At 35.2% G+C, this 20,538-nt stretch overlaps 2 protein-coding genes across 5 annotated transcripts; one reads left to right on the top strand and one right to left on the bottom strand.

Moving 5' to 3' along the window:
• Nucleotides 1-11,426: 11,426 nt before the first annotated feature.
• On the top strand, nt 11,427-15,145 carry LOC116203772 (plant UBX domain-containing protein 4-like). The gene is made up of 4 exons (XM_031535696.1): nt 11,427-11,685; nt 12,792-13,077; nt 13,590-13,685; nt 14,468-15,145. Exons 1-4 carry the CDS (start codon nt 11,537-11,539, stop codon nt 14,843-14,845), a joined length of 909 nt encoding a protein of 302 aa, XP_031391556.1. The 5' UTR covers nt 11,427-11,536; the 3' UTR covers nt 14,846-15,145.
• Nucleotides 15,146-15,438: 293 nt separating this feature from the next.
• LOC116203771 (O-fucosyltransferase 15-like) lies at nt 15,439-20,147 on the bottom strand. 4 transcript variants are annotated; one of them, XM_031535693.1, is made up of 11 exons: nt 19,873-20,147; nt 19,309-19,727; nt 18,596-18,685; nt 18,413-18,512; nt 18,195-18,259; nt 18,002-18,090; nt 17,705-17,825; nt 17,447-17,590; nt 16,799-17,130; nt 16,139-16,379; nt 15,439-15,875 (listed from the first exon to the last, which is right to left on the bottom strand). In XM_031535693.1, exons 2-11 carry the CDS (start codon nt 19,687-19,689, stop codon nt 15,546-15,548), a joined length of 1,893 nt encoding a protein of 630 aa, XP_031391553.1. In that variant the 5' UTR covers nt 19,690-19,727; nt 19,873-20,147; the 3' UTR covers nt 15,439-15,545. The 4 variants fall into 4 exon arrangements, with proteins under 4 accessions (XP_031391553.1, XP_031391552.1, XP_031391551.1 ...); XM_031535692.1 differs by having other exon boundaries at nt 19,858-20,147; XM_031535691.1 differs by having other exon boundaries at nt 19,309-20,146.
• Nucleotides 20,148-20,538: the final 391 nt, after the last annotated feature.

Raw genomic sequence — 20,538 nt, forward strand, 5'->3', positions numbered from 1 at the left:
TGGGCATGTTGATCATAAGAGAATCATGCATGTGCATTTTGCTCATCAATTTTGTTTTAAAAGAAAACAATTTCTTCATTCTATAGCACAATTGATCCACAACTCTTCTACTGAGCGAACTCCTGAACATCTCAAAAGAAAAAAAAAAAGAGACTTATGACAAGGTTTTGGCCCTCAGCCATCTTGATAGCTTGCATGATGTGCTCGGTCGGCAAAATGCATGAAGTTGTCTCCTTAATCTCATTAGCCAAGCCAAAGCTACTAATCAAATGGATTGGCTAGACTCGCTAAATGATGAGATAGAGGATATCAATCGCTGCATCGTTGACTTTAAGGATGACATTGCCAACCAAAGACAAAAGTTTGTGCGATAGGGCATATCCAAATCGAGAAAATTAAAGATGCCAATATAGCTAGATTATACTTGTCTGACTATTGCTATAGGCATGTTGATCATAAGAGAATCATGCATGTACATTTTGCTTATTACTTTTGTTATAAAAGAAAGTTTCTTCAATACGTAGCGCAATTTATCCACAACTCTTCTATTGAGCGAACTCTTGAACATCTCAAAGGAAAGAAAAAAGAGCCTTATGACGAGACTTTGGCCCTCCGCTATCTTGATAGCTTGCAGGCTGTGCTCAGTAGGCAAAATGGTAGAGCAAGTTGTCTTTTGGATCTCATTAGCCAAGGCAAAGCTATGAACCAAATGGACCAACTAAAGTCGCTAAATGATGAGATGGAGGATATCACTTTCCGCATGGCTGAGCTTGAGGATGACAATGCCAACCAAAGATAAAAGTTTGTGCGATGAGGCGCATCCAATTCGAGAAAATTGAAGATGTTGATATAGCTAGATAATACTTCGCTACTAGTGGATTGCCTATATCCCTAGACGAGACTCTCGATTCAAGGCGTATTAAGAAGCTCTACTAAAAGCTTCTTAAATCGAAGAATGATGATCCATAGTTCGAATTCGAGGTGCTCCGGGAGGCACCATGAATCTAATAAGTCATTTGAAATATTTCTCTGTGTCAGGTACATAGTTGAAATAAGAAAGTTAAAAATGAAATGCTTATTGATTGCATTTCACTTTATATATAGAGAACATATTCTAAAGTTAAAATGTTCAATAATTAGTTTGAATACCTATTAACATGAATTTATTTATGAAATCACAACAATCACTATTAAGGGTAAACACGTGACCATTGATTTCTCCTAGATATCGAAAATAATGTTGTAAGTTGTGAATGAACAACATAATTTACAATAAAGAACTTTTTGCGACCTCATAAACAATAGATAAGAATCTGTAACAAGCAAATTATTATATTATGAAAGATTGTACAAATAAACAATATTTATAAACATCTAGTTGCAATGTAAATGAAACCAACAATTTATAGCTAAATTGTTACTTATTCTCTCACAAAAAGCCAATGCTAATCAAATTCAACTTACAATCAACTAAATTTCAAGAGTCACCACTTTACGAAGCTCCCATGCCTTATTTATAGTTGTCTCTTCTAATTCATTTTCAAGATCATCAAAAGTATATTATAGATCTGAATATACATCATGTAGATCGATTATAAGATTTTCAAGTGAATTAGCTATGCAGAGCAAGTACAACGCAAGCTTGATGTTATTAGTCGAACACCACCAAAGGCAATGTCTAGTGGTTAGTAAGTTCACTCCCTTATGGTTTGATAATTTCAAGGTTTCTGGTTTCAAGGGATGGGTGAGAGAACTTGTAAAATCGTCTCATCTTTAGCTTTGATTTTCGGTCTCTTGCATCCATTTATGACAAAGAAAAAATAAATACAGCAAACCATATTTAAACTTAAAGATCCTTTGATTATGAAAATAAATTTGTTATCTATTACATATATGAAAGTTGGGAGCTCACTTTGTGTTTCTCCACATTTTATTTTCCAAAATACCCTTTAAACTTTGAACTGTATGCATTTACATCCATTTTTGTGTCTAACTAAGTGAAATATAACCGCATGTTCATTTTCATATAGATTAAATCATCTTAAACTAATCATGCTTTCTAAATGCATCTTTTCATCAAAATAGACATCTTTTGAAATATAACAATAAAACAATTTATAATTATTTTATACTCATTAAATTCTATAATTAATAAGACTATTATCCACAATAAAAACTATGAGACTTCTCAAAGTGTTTTTGCTCCTAGGGCTACCAATTGTGTCTTTTTGATACATACCCACCTCACTTTTCAATTCCCTAACTATTTTCTCTTTAAATTGTTAGTTCCATCTTGCGCTCTCTTGAAATTTCACCCATTTCTTATTAAAGCCCAAGTTGGTGCAAACCTTTCCAAACAATCGCCATAAATTTGAAAATACTCTTTTGTCTTTACATTTCTCCCCTCCTTAGAATGAGATTTCCAAAGAGAAAGAGGTGCACTCATATAGAACGTATATGATCGGCCCTCACATGTATGTCCCATCCCCTGGAGAGAGATAGAGAGAGATGGTTTACCTCCAACTTTAAGAACCTTATAGCAGGAGCTTTTTAGATCAAGGTCAAAGTTAAACCATAGTACAATTAAATGAGTAAATGAGCAATATGAGATGCTTTAAACAAGTCATTTTAGGAAGCAATGGTATCCCACGTATCATCTGTAATGGTATCCTACGTATCATCTGTAATGTCACAAAAAACAATGTCAACAATATTAATTATAAACACGACAATGATATGATCAATAATATGAACGATAATGTATAGGAACTTTGGAATGTAAGGAAGGACAACGTGAAAAGCTTCACAAATTTTGTTATTTAGAATTGTAGAAAATTTTCAAGAATGTCACGTTTTATTACATGACATTAAAAAATTTAATAGTTTAAAATAATCAAAAAATACTCACGAAATGATTTCAAATAATTGCCTTTGCGATGTGTGAACAACTCAAATGGTTCATACGGAAGCTTGTAAGACTTTTTGTCACTTATTAAAAAAGTCTATAAGCCTGATATAATGAAATAAAATTCTAATAACTAGTAAAAGAATACATATATACTAGTGTTTTATTTCGTGCATTGCACGGGTTTGTATATATTTATATTTTATATGAATAATAATTATCACAGTTTAAGATATTAATTTACTTATTAGTATTATTATTATTATTGAAAATAAAAATTCTGAACAGTCGATTTTCAACAATAATTTTTATTAGAGTAGCATGAATGCTTTTGAATAGTTCAATTATAATTTTATAATTAACGTTCTTATTATGCCCTGTAAATTTATTTAATTTCTTTCGCAATTTTAATTTGTGTTATATATAATTATATTATTTTAAATATTTTTATTCTTTTATATTATTTTTCAAAATTCAAGGAATTTTCCTTCTTGATAAAGATTGTTATTTTTATCACGTTAAATTTTAGTATTTTCCAATATGCTCGTACATATATATGATTGGTTTTTATGATAAATATATATACACTCATTAATTTCCGTAAGAATATCAAAATTTTTATTTCAATTTCTATAAGCTAGACTCAATTTTTATAAATGTCACTGTAATTTAATTATTTATATACATTTATCAATTATGTATAATTAAGTAATTACACCAAAAATTTTCTCTTAATTGTATTTAGTAAGAAATTTAGGTACATTTAATTGCACTTAGTAAATATTTTTAATTATTATTCTTTGTTTTTAATTTTTTCCATATGCTTTTTATTTTCTTTGAATTATTATATGGTGAGTAGGTGATTAAGATATATTAATTGCATTTATTAAAAGTTTTTAATTATTATCTTTGTTTTTTAATTTTCTTTTTCCATATTTTTGAAATTTTATTTAAAGAATGTATTATGCACCCAAGTAAATTTTGGTTATATATAGACTAGAGTAAAAATTATAGGGAGAGACTCACGCACCTTCTCATCACCAAAACCACGTATGTACTAATAAATTATTTATTTTAATTTATATTTATATTTAAGGTATCCCATACTCAAGACACATATACTTTAATTTTAAAACCCTCTTTATCTAGAGATAGCTCGTCAAGAAAGGAATATTGGTTATCACTTGATGCCTTTCTCTTGTAGAATCATCAAAAAGAACAAAACAATTTAATTTAATCAATGATCAAACTACACTTACATAAACCAAATCATCGAATTTGAAAATTTGTTGAAATTAGTGAGAACTCACTTATTTAGGTGCTTCATAGCGGAAGCCAGTGAACTGAAAATTAAATATATGCCAAATTTTAGACGTATTCCAAATCTGAGTTTGAAATTTAGATATAATGTGGTTTGTTTATAATGTGAGCCTCTGTATATATAGTTGCTAATTGTAAGGTGGACATTTATTATTTGTGTATTTATTGTTCGATTTTTCTAATTGATCATAATTTTTTTCCTTTTTAATTTTCCAATTTATTCAAATCAAAAGGTGGCAATTTATTTTTTTTCTTTGTTATTCCTCCAAAAAAATTTTGTCCATAGTTTTTCTTTCTTAGTTAATAGCACTTTGTTATTTAATAACTAGTTACTTACTATTTACTTTTTGTATTTGACCAAAAATTATATTCCTTTTATTTTCAAATTTATTCAATTTCGAAGGACTTTTATTTCCTTATACAAGGAGTTAGTTTAATTACTTACTCTCTTTTTTAATTCGATCGGAACTTACGATTTTTCGTTTATGTATTTCTTACTATTTCCTTTTATTTTTTTAGTTGTATTTTCAATTCTAAGGTGCACATTTATTCTTTGTGCATTTATTGTTTGTTTTTTCTAATCTACTATAAATTTTTTCTTTTCTATTTTCCAATTTATTCAAATCAAAAGGCGGCAATTTATTCTTTCTTTCTTTCTTTGTTATTCGTCCAAAACAATTATTATATATAGTTTTCAATTGTAAGGTGGGCATTTATTATTCATGCATTTGTCGTCCGATTTTTCTAATTGATCATAATTGTTTTTCCTTTTTTATTTTCCAATTTATTCAAATCGGAAGGTGGCAATTTATTTTTTATTTCTTTGTTATTTCTCCAAAAAATTTCCATCCATAGTTTCTTTCTTAATTAATAGTACTTTGTTATTTAATGATTAATTGCTTATTATTTACTTTTTGTATTTGACCAAAAATTATTTCCCTTTTATTTTTAAATTTATTCAATTTTGAAGAACTTTTATGTCCTTTTATAAGGACTTGATTTAATTACTTATTATTTCCTTTTATTCATTCAGACTTACTATTTTTTTCGTTTCTTTATTACTTACTATTTCCTTTTATTTTTTAGTTGAGTTTTCAATTGTAAGATGGACACTTATTCTTCATGCATCTATATCAGTTTATTTAATTATGTCTAATGAACTAGTCATTGTAACATAAACATTTTTATTTGTTTCTAGAAAAGAAATATATCATTTCATCATTTATATTGATTGCTAATCTATAAAAGCCTCTTGGGAATCCTCAAGCAAATTCTCAACCAGCTCAACTTCTGGAGCCAACAGTGAGCGAAGCTCTAAAACGCGATTTATCACCCCTTCCAGTCTTGCAGTCTACTGGAAAGCATAGGATCCGTCCAGGGAGGCATGGTGCAGATCGATTATAAGCTTTTCGGAAAAAAGTAGCTATACCGAGCAAATACAATGCCAGCTCAATGTCATTTGTCGACCTCTCAAAGCCTCTCCGTTCCATGACTCTAAGGGATGGGTGAAACTTGAAAGTACTTGGGAAATTGTTCTTTACTCGAGCGCCAAACAGACTCATCTGTGAAAAAGAAGTCTCGACTTCTTACAATTAGTCCGTGTACAACAAATCAAACCTTAATTCCCTGTTAATCATAGTAAGTATTTTGGAGAAGAATATAAAATATCTTCCCGCATTAATTAACTATTAAGAGAAATAAGAAAGAAAAAAATATTGCGGAGCAATCTACTGGAGTGTTTACCTTGATTGTTAACCACTGTAATGAAGGACTTTTATTAATAAAGGAAGTTAAGCTGGAGTCTAGTATTGCTGTTAAACTGAGTGAACACACAATGTGAGATGCTTCAGACAAGTTATCTCTGGAAATAAAGGTATTGTACGGATCGCCTGTAAAATCATAAATAACCTCAAAGTAATGATTGTTCTTGATATTGAGATAATGAAAAAGAACTTTGGAATGTGTTCTATCTTTGTCCAATCCCTGAAAAGTGAAATATGGGTCTGGAGCTGGGAGGAGGAGTGCATAAGGGGTGAGAGAACAAGGCTCAATGGGGCGGGGTGCCTGTCGATACATAAATTCGATAAGTCTAGGGGGCGCTTTCAGTGTGCAAGCCTTTCACTCATTCATGAAATCGGGAGTAGGGGCGGAGATCATGATAGTTATTACTTGTCGGAATATACTTTATGCACCTTAACCGGAGAGGGGGACCAGCAGCAGTCTCAAAATGGTTTACTACGTTTAGTTTGTAAATAACATTTTCAAATCAGATTTTGAAGGGTTGGTATAGAGAATTTATTAATTATGAAGTTGTATTATAATAGAGTAGTATAAATGTTTATGTATGTAGCCCACCTTTTGACTTTATATGAATTATTTTATTTTATTATGGGTAGAGTTATCTACCCACATGTAAAGCTGGGAAACATATAGCGCGGATGCGGTCGGAAAGCATGACCAATTCGAGCGCCTGCAGTCTTCATTCCAGGGCAAACCTAATCCAGGAATCAATATTGTCTGAATGTCGTGAATCCAAGTGAAAGCGAACTCTGAAGCAATCCAAGACCGGGGCCTTACAAGCCGCAATCGCCTGGTCGATCCAGCTCATATGCTCGTTTGAATCGGTTTCTTTGTTCACCACGTTGTCGAGGATACGAACCAACTTCTCAGAAGCATCAAAATCCAATCTCGAGGTGTGAGTCCACAGGTATCTCCATCTATGGGACAGGAGATTGGTTCTTGCCGCTTCCTTCAGTGGTAAGTGAGAAAGTATACCAGGATGAGAATGTCATCCGAAAAAGAGCTTATCCAATCCTTGCAATTAAAAGACGTCAAATTATATATTAAGCATGAACATATATACCAGCCTGATCATAACAAAATACACTACAGATATGTGTAACCACAAGTCTATTGAATCGGAAATCATTCCAAATAAATAGACTACGTAAGCTGGAAAAAAATAAAATAAAACCGATCCTACCCAAAGGACTTGGTATTTACCACAGTTTCTTCCGAGGATGCTACCGCCATCCGTCTTAAATATTAGACCTCTAATCTATTATAAACAAGATCAATCAAGTGTGTACATATATATATATATATACACATTATGAATATAACTCTGATACAGAACAGTGTAGCGGTTGGGAGAAACGAAAGACACTGTCTTTGAGTGTGTTTCTCTGTGTCTCAGCGGAGTGAGGCTTATAAATGTCCCAATTGGCCAAGGATAATTAATAGTCTTTTTTGTTTTTTTAATGAAAATAATAAGTTTCTGGATATCGAGTGCCTACCCAAAATAATGAAAGTGATAATAATATATTATCTTAAGGCCAAGAAAAATCAGAATAACTAAAGGGGAAAAAAAAGTCCTCATAGATCCCCTTTTTGATAAATCTGATAGTCCCTTTTTGAAAAAGATTTTTATATACAAAAGATATATCTATATATTTATCTGTATATATATATATGGACATCTTATATCTTATCTTATCTTATCTTATCTTATACTATTATTTAAACGAAAGTCTAATTTTATAACTACCACCTTATTTATAGGATGTGATTGAAAAGTCAAACTAATCTCTTATTTTTAGTTGAATGATATATAAGAATAGGAGTTGTCCGATAGGATTTATGGTTAGGATGGGATGGAAATTAAAATCCTAAGATATTCATAATCCTAATCAAATGCTTGGTTCATTCCAAGTTTTGAGATTATGATAAGAGAAATGACCAGTGATAGTGTACCCATAATTTAAGATTTTTACAATTTTTTAAAATAAAAATTAATTTATTTTGGAAAATGACCTATGGGGTCGACGGAGACCTTGTCTTTGGTGATGGTGGCCGGCATTGAGCCCCACCGGCACCACCCTCTCCATTCCGCAGATGGTGTCAACCAGAAGAAATAAAATTAAGCACATTTTCTGAACTGTTTGATGAATAATATATGTATTATTTTCTATAATTTTTTTGTGAAATTTATAGCCAACTATCTTAGACATGGAAAAAAACTCTTATGCAGAGAGAAAGGGAGCTTATAATCGGAGTGAAGCTTGGGAGATGGGTGGAAAGGTCTTTCTCACCGAGAACGATGTTATTCTTGATGGAAAAGACTATTCCACCAAGAATTTGTTGAAGTTGACGTTCTTACCCTCATGTAAGAGCGTTAAATTCAATTTTTTCCTTTTAAAATTTAACTTATATATATATGTATGCACATTTCATATTTTTATTTTTATTATAAAAGTAACATAACATATATGTATTAATTGATTTTTTTATTTATAAATAATTATATTATTATTAAAAGGCAAAATTTTATAATGAAATGAATAAGTTTTTCATAAAATATTATTAATTTGCAAAATTCTGTTAATAGTTTTAAAAAGGTATAATATTTGATTCTTTATGTGTATTTATTATTTAATTCTATTTTTTTTACTAATATATCATACGAGATATGTACCTGTAAGTAACGTAATTCTTTTGATGATCAAGACTCCAACCAGCTTGACCTAACGTAATTTTTCGTTGCTATTTCAAATTTTTGAAAAAAAATATATAATTATTTAAATACTTTATACATATCTATTAAATTATACATATTAATTAATGTCTTTATCAATTTTAATATTAATTATAAAAAAATAATTAGGAAACGAGAAAGCGGAGAGCAAAAGGGGGAGAGCGAGGAAAACAAAAAAAAAAGGAAAAAGGGGAATAGCTAGTAAAAAGAGGAAAAGTGGAAAATTGGTATATTTAGTAGTAATGAAGATTTGATTGACTAAATCACCCTTACTAGGTTACAACTGAATCACCCTTTAACTTCCGCTTTTCACAAATTTAGCATTCATATTTAATTATATTATTTGGCATTTTTAAGAGAAAGAGAGTCACCCAATAAAATTTACACAAATTTAGTATAGATTAGTGAAGACATTATCATAAAATGACATGTTTTTCTCATCAATCCATTTGTCTTACCAAAATTGAAATATTACGCTGCCAGGCATTTTCCTAATAATACAATGCATTTATCAAACACACTGATGCGCAAAATTCCTAAAAATCTAAATATTCTTAGATTTACTTTACCAACTATCTAATATCTCTTGTAATCCGTACTTGAACCAACGCCACCTAAGGTTTTTTTTTTTTTTGAAGTTTTCCTAGAATACTAACCCCGCTCAGCAAGAACTTCTCGAGTAAATGGGATGAGAGTAAGATTTCATTAGGAAAAAAAAATGAAAAGAAGAAATAATTAGGCTTAGTACTAAAAAAGAAAAGATGATGACGACTACTAGGAATTTATAAATGAGAAAAGCTGAGCCCGAGAATATATAAGGCTCAAACTCAGCCCGTCAATGTGCTTCGGAGCTCCGGCTTGGACTTGAGGTTGGTCAAATCTAAACATTTGAATCCGAACACGGCTCGTCAGATAAATCAAATACTCGGGCTTGGCAAGGCTCAACCAAGTGCTGTAGAAAAGCTCTGACTAAAGACTTGAGTTTGAGCTCATTTAGACTCGAAAAAAAATTAATTATTATGAACTAAACTACACAACAACAATATCATATAAAATTCCCAGCAATACTACACATCTTCCTCCTGCAGGCCTCTCCAACAGCTCTCGGCGCACGACTCAGTTTTGACACTTACAGCAGCAAAATTTCCTGGTTTCTCTCTGCCTCAGCACCGTACCACCCCTGCCTTCCTGCCTCCAGATACATGGCGTAATCCTCCGATCCCTCCTCGAAAATTCACGACTTTCTCCTCATTGGATTGCAAGAAAATCAATACGGATCCACATACATATTAGGGGTTGTTCGATTTCAGAATGGAATTATTTCCTGCTCTTGGTGCGCCCCAGTCTCTGCAACCCCAGCTCAGGCGGTACTATTTGCTGTCTGCTTAGTTGTGAACGAAGGTTGGACGAAGATTTGGATTGAATGCGATGCTCTTCTAGCAGTTTCTGCTTGCCCCGTGGGAGATGTAAGACTATAGTCTCGGACATCTTGCTTTTCCTTTAGTTTCTCTTGGATTGACTTTATACTTGGATTCCACGTTCTTCTAATCCCCATGATCACGACCTCTGCCAATATGGCTTTAGGTCCAAGTTTGCATCTCTGTGCTGGTTTGAGAGACGTCCTATAGTTTGTAATAAAGTATCTTATTCAGCCTAAAAAAAATTCCCAATATCATATAAAAATATCATCTAATGATACCGAGCGATTAGAACTTAATATAGCTTGATAGTCAAATTCAAATAACATTCTCTTCAATCAAGATACAACATTTGACAACTCGAAAGTTCCACAATTAGGGCAGGGGCTCATTTTTTTTTTTTCATTTGTTAATTTGCAATAATCTTATTATTTTTCTAAAAAATAGAATATTATTATTGTTATAGTACCAGGAAGAATGGGCTGAAATCTAAATGGTTGGGGCTGGGCCAATCCAACACTTATGGGCTTTATATATGAGGCTATGATATATACATGAATAATTACAAAACTCATTTAGACTCGCAAGTATCACGAATTGAAAACTTGTGTTCTGCTTAGCTCAAGCTCATTAATGTTCAGGCAAGTTTGAACTTTTATCGAGTTGAGCTTGAATGGTTCGCGAATCGTTTCGTCTCATTATACCCTTAATAAAGACTCTAGAAAATTCTTTCGAGAGAATTTCTTTTATGAAAAGAATCTTTGAAGAATAAAAGTTTTGTTTGAAAATGGAGTGGAGTTTACGGTTTAGGCTTTGTTTAACTCAACTATATTCCAACTATAAATAATTATATTTATTTGAAATTATAATAATTGTGATGTTGAATTATTGAAAAAAAGTGAGAAAAATAATGAATAGTTGAGAAAAAGTAATGATAGTATTGTTGAATTATAAAAAAGTAATGAATAAGAATTTAGTATTAAAAATTGAATTGAACGGTAGTTAAGATAAAATAATAAAAAATAATAATTTTATTATTGAATTGAAAATAAGTGAAGTTAAGTCGAAATGTAGAAGAAATTACTCCATCCCCAAGAAAAGCCGAAATTTCTTTTTCTGCCACGAATAATCATTGACGTTGCCGTTGGATTCTTCACCAGCTCGTCAAATCACAAACTGATGGGTCCCACATGTATTGGATTTTTCATTTTTTATTATACAATATAATATCTGAAAATGGATCATGAAAGCCCGAAAATATATATCGATTAAACCGAGTCGCTTTCTATCTCCCTTCCCTTCTTTCTCCGTCGTCTCTCTCCTCGGTGATTGATTCCGATCACACCGACCCGCAACGCAATGGCCTCCCGGGACAAGAAACCGGCGAAGCCCAGCGGTAGCCGCGCTGGCGGAATTCGAACCCTCTCCGACTTGAACCGCCACTCCGGTCCCGACTCGGACAGCGACTCCGACGGCCCCCAGGAGTACTACACCGGCGGAGAGAAGAGGTTCCTTCTCTCTTCCCCCCTCTGGACCTAATTCGCTTTCTTAGATTCTCTTGTCCGCATCAATTTCTGCTCTTTCCCGATTTCATGATTGATTGCTTCCACAATTGGCGATGGAGCTGTGCTGCTACTTGGTTTGTGACAGGCAGATGCTTATTTGGGATTGGCTTCCTTCAATTGAGCGAGAGTTCTTCGTTGTTGTCAATCTCTATATTAGGTTAAAGAGTTGCATTTATTGAGTTAAACCTATCATTCGCTATTGATGCGAGGAAATCATAGTATTAACAGAAGGTTGTTCTGATATGTTTGTCGAAGGTGAAGGTCTGAGAGAGACTAGCCCTATGAAAGGAATTGGACTGATCGCTTTATTTTTGCTGGTTTACCTCAGACCGCTCAAATTTTCTGGGAAGTGTTTGTCAGAGCTAAACTTAGCTGCTAGACTATTTCATTGTGCTGAAATGGAGATGCTGTGGCAGTGTGATATTTTGCTGTGAGCTGCTACTTAAAAGTGAGCCATCCAGTAATGCTCATTATTGCAGTGTGGAAGATGATCAAATGATAAATAATGTTTTGTAGCATGTGACCTCTACCACGATTTCCAACATTTTTATTTGTTATTATTATTGGATGGAATTACTTATGCATGCAAAATCATAGTGGTAGCAGCTAGGAATATGTTGGTGAAACATAGGCAAGCCCTTTGGTGCCATTTTAAGTTTTCTGTTGGTACTGCCTGTGATTATCTTTGTTTTCCTAAGTTTGAATTTTCTCTAGTGCACATAACCCTTTTGAGGTCACTTAACTCCCAGATGGGGAAAAAATTAAAAACACTTAAAATCTCCATGTATATTGTTGGTAGGAATGTTCTAATCTGGTTTCCACTACATAGGGAATCTGTTTGGCCTTTTCTAATGTGTGGTGCGTTCTCTTATTAACTGTCTTGAGTGGTTATTTCAAATATTCCCTATGTTTTTATTCTTTAGCGGGTATATCTTTGATTCCCAGCTTGTTTGATTTCAACAGAGGTATTGTTACTTATTAGTGGTCGCAGATTGCCTTAATTATATAGGTAGCCAATGTGCCTAATTGTTGTAGCGTTGAACTGCCAGTGGGATGCTTGTTCAAGACCCTACAAAGGGCAATGATGTGGATGCTATCTTTAATCAAGCTAGAGAAATGGGTGCTGTGGAAGGGCCCGCAGATCAACAACTTCCATCCTCAAGCTCAAGAAGTTTCACTGGTACTGGGCGGCTTCTTTCTGGAGAAACAATTCCATCTGCTCCTCAGCAGCCTGAGACTGTCGTTCACAACATTGTCTTCTGGAGCAATGGTTTCACTGTGAATGATGGCCCTTTGAGGAGATTGGATGATCCTGAAAATGGAGCTTTCCTAGAGGTAACTGCTGTTGAGATCATTTTTACTTGGAAAGAGGAGCAAGGGTTTATAGTGAGTCTAGAAAGCAGTATGATTCCAGCTGCTACCTAAGTCATAATCACATAGATTAGGATGGGAAAATATTAAGTAAATAATGATAGTTGAAATATTTCATTAATTGGATGAGTGTCAGTTGAATGTATTCACAGCACTAAAATTACTCTATGAGATGTCTCAGTTATTTATTGCCTTCTGAGACAAAATTGGACCAGAACTTTATGCGGTTGATGATAATATTTTTCATGAAGAATGATTACTTTTGAGTTTTCACTATATAAATCTGAGCAACACCTGCTGATGGAGATATACGAAATGCGTTTATACTCTAATAGCACCCGAGTAGGAATAACTATGTTATTTGTTCCGTATTTGTATCCTCTATCAAAGACTGCTATGGATTTTTGCTATTTGTGTCATGAAAATTCTGATTTCAAGTTTGTCCTTATGATACCCTGTTCCATCTTCACATGCAGAGAATCAGAAAGTCTGAATGCCCACAAGAGCTTGAGCCTGCTGACAGAAGATCCTCGGTCCATGTTAATTTGATCAGGAGGGATGAAAAATGTCCTGTGAGTCTTCTTTCTAAATCACTGATACTCATTCATACCTTCATGAGGGATTTTGAAAGGTCATCGCATCTCACACATATATGATGTTGACCCTTGCTTTCCAACTTAAATAATTAAAGGCGTGTTTTTTCTTTATTAAAAAACATAACTTGTAATAAGGGTTAACACTTATCACAATATTTTAGGCTAAACGGTATCCAATATATTCTAGGAAAGACATTGAGCATATATGTTATATTGGGAGGTCTTGGTAAATTACTGCAGAATGTGAGACAATCGAAGACAAGAGAATGTTGACAGTTCCTCATTATGGATTTTTTTCGTTTTTTGAAAGTCCAGGGTCGACATTTTACATAGAGGAGATTATACTTTACAATCTGTTCTGCCTCATGAACCAGCCGGTCAGGCTGTCAGTTCTTGTATTGGACTGAGTCTTGATATGAAGAGGCCTTAATGATGAATCCTGTAAATCTGGTTGGGCTTTGAACCAATTGTTGAACCCATGAGCCCATGCATGAGCCCAGTCTTAATATCTGATCTATTCTGGGAAAACTATGGATTAATTATAGTTTCTTACAGCATTACAAACAATAGAAAGGTACATGTATGATGCTTGTGCTCTTTATATTCTTCTCGGTTATCTCTAAGTGGATGGTTTTAGATATCTACCGAATAACTGCCCCCGACTTCACCACTGTTTTTTTATAATAAAGGTGCAAAAAACTTTTATATGGCCTTTAGATGAAGGCCTGATAATCTTAATGTTGTTGCATGTACTTTAGGAGCCCGAGAATCGCCATGCCCCATTCCAGGGTGTAGGAAGAACCCTGGGAAGCAGCAGCTCAGCAAATCCTGAGCCTTCCAGTGCCTCCACAGCTTTCACCACTGCTCCAGCTCCATCAGTAGGCCTGATAGTTGATGATTCGAAACCTGTGACCTCAGTCCAGCTCCGGTTAGCTGATGGAACCCGCCTGATAGCTCAGTTCAATCATCACCACACGATCAATGACGTCAGGAGGTTCATCGACGCGTCTAGGCCTGGAGGATCCCGAAACTACCAGCTCCAGATGATGGGATTCCCTCCAAAGGTCCTGACTGATTTTGATCAGACAATCGAGCAGGCGGGACTCGCCAACTCCGTTGTGATTCAGAAGTTCTAGAAGCTCTATAACTATTGGGTCGAGGTGAACTGCATGATTGTCTTTATTCAGCAGCACAGAATGTACTTTCCATACTGAAGAATGTGCTTTTGAGATTATCGTGCTCTTTGCCCTTGCTTTCTTTTGCTATTAAATGAACGATTTCAGGTTATATGGTTCTCGAATTTTAAGGAAACATCGTTCCAGGAACTTCCTGAATGGGGAGGCAGTTTAGGGTGAGATGCAATGAAGTTGTGATTAGACTTATGTGGTTCTTATGGATATTCTAGCTCTTCAGTCTTCATTTTGTATTATAAACTACCTTCAGTTCGGAAAGAAAGAGGTTTGAAAAATCTCTCTCACGAGAACCGAACATAGAATCTCTTGGTTATGGATGTTATGCATTGTTGAACCAATGAGGTTTATTTCGAACTCTGTGATGCCTGGTGCAGACTGATTGAAAGATTCTGGGAATCTAACTTAGTCGGGAAATTATTTCGAGTAGTTTCTTACTATTTTCACAATTCTAAAATTATACTAGTTTCGTTATGATTTAAAAATGGTATTGAAGTTTCAAAAAAAAAAACACTTGGTACTGAAGTTAAAAACCAATAGAAATCGTGAAGCCATCAGACTGCGAATTGAATTGAATTAAATAAATATCTGCTTACACCAAAAGTAATTAAAAGAATCAAATAAACCCCTCTCGAAAAGACATGTTTCAATGCTTAAAATTGGCAAAGGGATCGGCATTGCACATACACTGTCTACACCTCGGATACCGATAAACGCTCCGAGCCACCGGCCTCGTCTGGACGTGTTTGGTCTGCCTCGCTGCTTTCCTCACTCTCTGCTCGAAAATCCGCCACTCTATCGTTGAGTTCTTCACGAAGATAGCTGCCAGCCTCCTTTTATTTGGCCTAATTGTAGGCATTTTCCCCCCTCCAAAGTATATCCGGTAGCCCGAGACCAGAGAGGAAAGCTGACTACCCGAGTCTGTCATTGCGAATGCATCTGATGCGGCGCATACTATAAAATCCAACGCTGCCAACTGCAGGGGATAAATTGTCGTTAAAACTTGGCATAATATGAGAGGAAGAGGGAGATGGTAAAAACATGTTTCGTAAAATGTACTTTTTGCGCAATGACTCCGGTAAATTCGATGATAGTTCAAGAATCTAAGCTTTGTCCTACTGTTGAAAACGATTGCAACTTGACATTATGTTGTAGCAGTATAACAATAAGTGTACATAGAACTTATGAGAATGAGATAATACTCTTTCTGGCACAACTCATGAGTAGACAGGATCTTACCTGAGATGAGAAGTTTCTGAAAGGCTCGAGTTCGGTTGCAGACAGCAGGCTCTCCTTGGTGACTAGATTAGGGTACAAGCTATTCAAAGCAGACAATCTCGAACTCCCTCCATAAATATTGGCACCTGCCACGAAGATATGAGTCTTTCTTCGGAACCCTAGAGCCGCCAACATCAGCACAGCCTCTTCCGGAGTTAAAGGGCACAAACCTTCTGCCCTCAGAGCTGCTGGAGAAGGCAACCTTCTCGACAAGAATACATTATTAATGATCAGCAACAGGTATTGTTTTGGGAAAAAAAAAAGAAAATAGCATAAGTTAAAAGGCAAGTCGGATGGGGGGGTGAATTCTTTCTAATTCATTTATCTGAAAGTGTCTAGTATATGTGCAGAGAGAAATAATTAAGTGACATCATAGTAATTGTGTAAAAGAAACTTGAGTAATCTAACAATAACTTATGAAACACCAGACATAAAAATCGTTTTCTCATCGAAGAATCCACCATTTGATAAATCCTAGGCAAAAACTCATCTCAAAAATAAGTTCAGAAATGCTCCAATTGCTCTGGAAATAAGCACCTTCTACTCTATTATGCAGCCCAGATCACCAGAAGTTTCACAAGAAACTGCATAAAAGGAGAGACTGGGAAACTTTCTAATTACCTAGTTGTCTCCTTTAGTTGTACCAAAGCAGGGAAATGAATTTCACGGTAAGCTTCCAGTTCTCGTCTCTCTTCTTCTCCACCACCGAAATCACATAAGGAATGGGCCACCATGTCAATCTCAAACCTTAAGTGCAAGGAGAGGTATCTGGAATTCTTCATGGGACGTGACCCCTTGTCTTTCAAGATTGTTTCCGCATATGGACCCACAAGGTGTCTATCTAGCGGCCCAGGGTGAACATGCCGGCGCATCCTTTGGAGAAGCAAAGCAGCGGTTTCTTGAATTTTGGGAATGAAATGCAGCGCATGGAAATTACATCTGCATCGAAGTCTCTAGATGAAATCCCTCAATTAGGAAAGCAAAGAGAAAAAAGAAAAAAATGGAACATTAAATGGAACATTGTTCTAGCATTAATATAAGAAGTACAACATAATTCTCTGGTCAAACCAGTTGCCATAACATAAAAGGATTATTTAAATACAGACGTAATAAATCCAAGAAATGAGGACCAGCAGCTCAATGGTCCATTTATGGATCCGGGTTTTCAGAGAACTGGACCAGCTTAGGGTGTCTTTGTCTTTCCCTGTCGGATAAATGGAGCCCAAGATATTCATGCTACATAAGGTTATCTCAAGCATGGAGAGTTACCTGCAGTTGAAATGGTATGGGGTCAAAAGCCAAGCGATTTCCGAAACCGAGGAAGTGAACAACTCTGTTAGGAATAAGGATTGGAAGAATGTGTTTCAGATAAAAGCTTGGCTTGGACTCTTTTGGGATGTCTGCGTCTGTAACCTAGAAGAGAAGAAAGAAAAGAGAGAGAATGTTATCAATTAAAGAAAGAAGCTGGATGATAATTTTAGACTGGTATAGAAAGAGCTCGGAAATTATTTGGAGCAAGACACTCACAACACTACCAATTGCCTCCAAATCTAGCGACTGTAGCTCTTCAGGCAATTCCTTCACTATCCGAATATCAGGGGTCAAGTAGTTAATAAAATAGTCCTCCTGATAGATATCGCTGAATTGACTATGAAATTATAAAAGTTATGGGTCATTTCTCCATTAGCAGAAGACAGTAATAAAAAATACAAAAGGAGAAAAATATTGCAATCTTATTCAAACTGCAATAATCATGACATGAAACAAAAATTCTAACAGAATCTGGAAAAATAAATACATAAATAACTGGTAGAATAATGTTACCTTGAATCTCTCCAAACAGTGCTGTACAAAAATCTTGGGATGACAAGAGTTGCATTGAGCAGTCTTGCAACAGCAACAGCATTACATACCTGCTTATCAAAAACAGGACAAGGAGTAATAATTATATAACTATAACATTGGTATGTCAATGAACTTGACAGAGTAGCAATGTTTGATATCAAGGGGTGCATACTGCTACTCGCTGCTGGTTCATCCCGCCATTTGCAGTGACCAATATGTATCCGTTATTGCCACCTGCTTGAATAACAACTTTGGTATGTCACATTCAGCTATTCTATAAACATAGGCACCCCTTAAAATCTCTATGCAGACAGAGCTGTAGCTAACAAAGACTTAACATATGATAAGGTAATTCATGGGAAAGGAGAAGAGGCAAAGATAAACTTTTACCACTAGGTCTCCAGTCACGATGGTCAGAGCAGGGTCTCCATGCAGAAGCTAGATCATACGGCTCTTGCCACAGATCTTTTGGTTCGGGTTTATTATGTCCCTGTGGTTAAGTATAATATAAGAACATGAGCCAAAGCTTGATTACAATAAGCTTTTATTCTTTTCAATATAATATCTTTATACCTCTGCCAAGGCATGGGCAGCCAAAGCCAACATCCTCCCATAGACACCTTTCTGCGGTTTTATCTTTTTACCAAGTTTTCTCCGTTCCCCCTGAAACAAAATACAATAGTCACAAAAATTTGTCAATGCCCCATTTAAACTATATTCGTCGTTTTTAAGATTTGCTGAAACCCTTAAAACCAAAGTTTTGAACCCAAATCATCAAATTCGAGCATTCATGTTTCCAATGATAAATCATGCAACCTAGACTGTTCCCAGAGTGTTATCACACAATAGAGGGCTCCATATAATAAGCAATTTATGGCACTAATGCATTTCAATATATTTCTTTTTTCGCTCAGATCTGCATCCAACAAAAGCTCAATACAATTTATTGCAACTTAAAATCTTACCATAATCTGCACACAATTTCCAATTCTATATCTTCTGAGGACTTAATCATCTTCCAAGTTAAAACACTAGTAACATGGATTTTGAGTTTAAGGTTAGCAGAACTGTAACATCTCCAGGATCATGGATCTTGAAACCGATATGTATGTAAATATTTGGATATGGGGGAGCTAAAGCAGACACTGACTCACTCCGCAAATCAATTCAAATCTTGAAATCATTCTACTATCGTTTCGCAACCGAATCACCAACCCGATCATCGACATAAGTATGACTTGAAGTAATTTACAATCTAAAATCATGAACTAGTGCACGAAGCACACCTTAATCGGAGGTGGCACCTTCGAAGAGTTAGACGAAGAAGAGGATGAATTCCCAATAACCTCAAAATCCTCGATTTCGATATTATGATCTTGTAGGCGCAGAAGCATCAACCAGTCAACGATAAAGAAGCATGCCAACATCCCAATAACTGCAACCACCGCCTTCACCCTCCTCCTCTGGTACCAAGCCCTCCCTGCCCTTCTCTTCCCTCTCCTGTCCCTTCCCGACAGGGGACTCAACGATTCCAGCTTTACTAGCCAAGAAAAAGGATAACCACCATCCTCGCTGAAGAAGGGCCGGACGGGGAGACAACCAGGCCGACCGGGGCCCGGTGAACTGGAAAGGAGTTCTTGATCTGATGTACCATTGGGGAAATCCATCGGATTTGAGTTTAACTAAGCCGAACCCAGAAATGGATCTGCATAAAGGAGGCAAATTTACTGTCATGGAATTTAAGGAAAGGTTTGTCTCGTCTGTTCAGGACAAAGGGCGATGGAGGCGGAAGTTGTTTAAAGGAGGAGGAGAAGAGGGAGATTCGCGGGCCATACGGTTAATGATCTTACTCTCTACAGTCGAGGGAGAGGAGGAGGAGAAGAAGAAGATTTAACAGAAGAAGCAACAGCAGCAGCCGCCATGGGAATATATAGGATTAAACTGATGAGCTATACATGTCCCTATCGATCGAAGCTCCCTTTATGGTTTCTTGCCTGAATTGGGAGAATGAAGAGGTGTTTGTTGGGGCTGTCTGATCAGTTTTGAAGAAGTTGGGTGTTCTGTTTTTCTGTTTTCATGAGATGTCTTGTCTGTGTCTGGTCTGGGTGAGATTTGTGAGGGAGGGCGTGTGATGTCAATCATGTGATGGTCATTGGTCTGCATCTGGTCTCGGGCTAGTAATTAGCAAGTTTCTTCCAGTTCCTGCCACTCGATTGGTTTTTAGTAGCTTGTTAATTAATTAATCAATCTCAATTTCCCATAATTAAAAAAGAAAAGGTAAAAGGCAAGAGGAGTGGACAAAAGGGCACTGATATATATAATTTTGGGCAAATTCATGTATAAAAATAATTTTAGAAAAACACCTTATATAGTGTTTCGCAAATCTCAATCCCATATATTAGCAACAAATCGTTGGTTGAGTGAAAAGTAACGTCCACCTTGCAATGAGTAAAATATAAATTTGAATTCATAAAATTACACTTGTTGAAGGAAATATTTATGAAATTATAAAAATA

Source organism: Punica granatum, chromosome 4 (assembly GCF_007655135.1).
Source record: "Punica granatum isolate Tunisia-2019 chromosome 4, ASM765513v2, whole genome shotgun sequence".
In the NCBI taxonomy this organism is placed as follows: Eukaryota; Viridiplantae; Streptophyta; class Magnoliopsida; order Myrtales; family Lythraceae; genus Punica; species Punica granatum.

Coding starts and splice junctions, on each gene's coding strand:
- LOC116203772 (XM_031535696.1), top strand. CDS start 11,537: ATGGCCTCCCGGGACAAGAAACCGGCGAAGCCCAGCGGTAGCCGCGCT. Junction 11,686..12,791: donor TACACCGGCGGAGAGAAGAG/GTTCCTTCTCTC, acceptor TTGAACTGCCAG/TGGGATGCTTGTTCAAGACC. Junction 13,686..14,467: donor GGAGGGATGAAAAATGTCCT/GTGAGTCTTCTT, acceptor CATGTACTTTAG/GAGCCCGAGAATCGCCATGC.
- LOC116203771 (XM_031535693.1), bottom strand. CDS start 19,689: ATGGATTTCCCCAATGGTACATCAGATCAAGAACTCCTTTCCAGTTCA. Junction 17,131..17,446: donor CCATACCATTTCAACTGCAG/GTAACTCTCCAT, acceptor GATTTCATCTAG/AGACTTCGATGCAGATGTAA. Junction 16,380..16,798: donor CAACTAAAGGAGACAACTAG/GTAATTAGAAAG, acceptor CTTGTCGAGAAG/GTTGCCTTCTCCAGCAGCTC.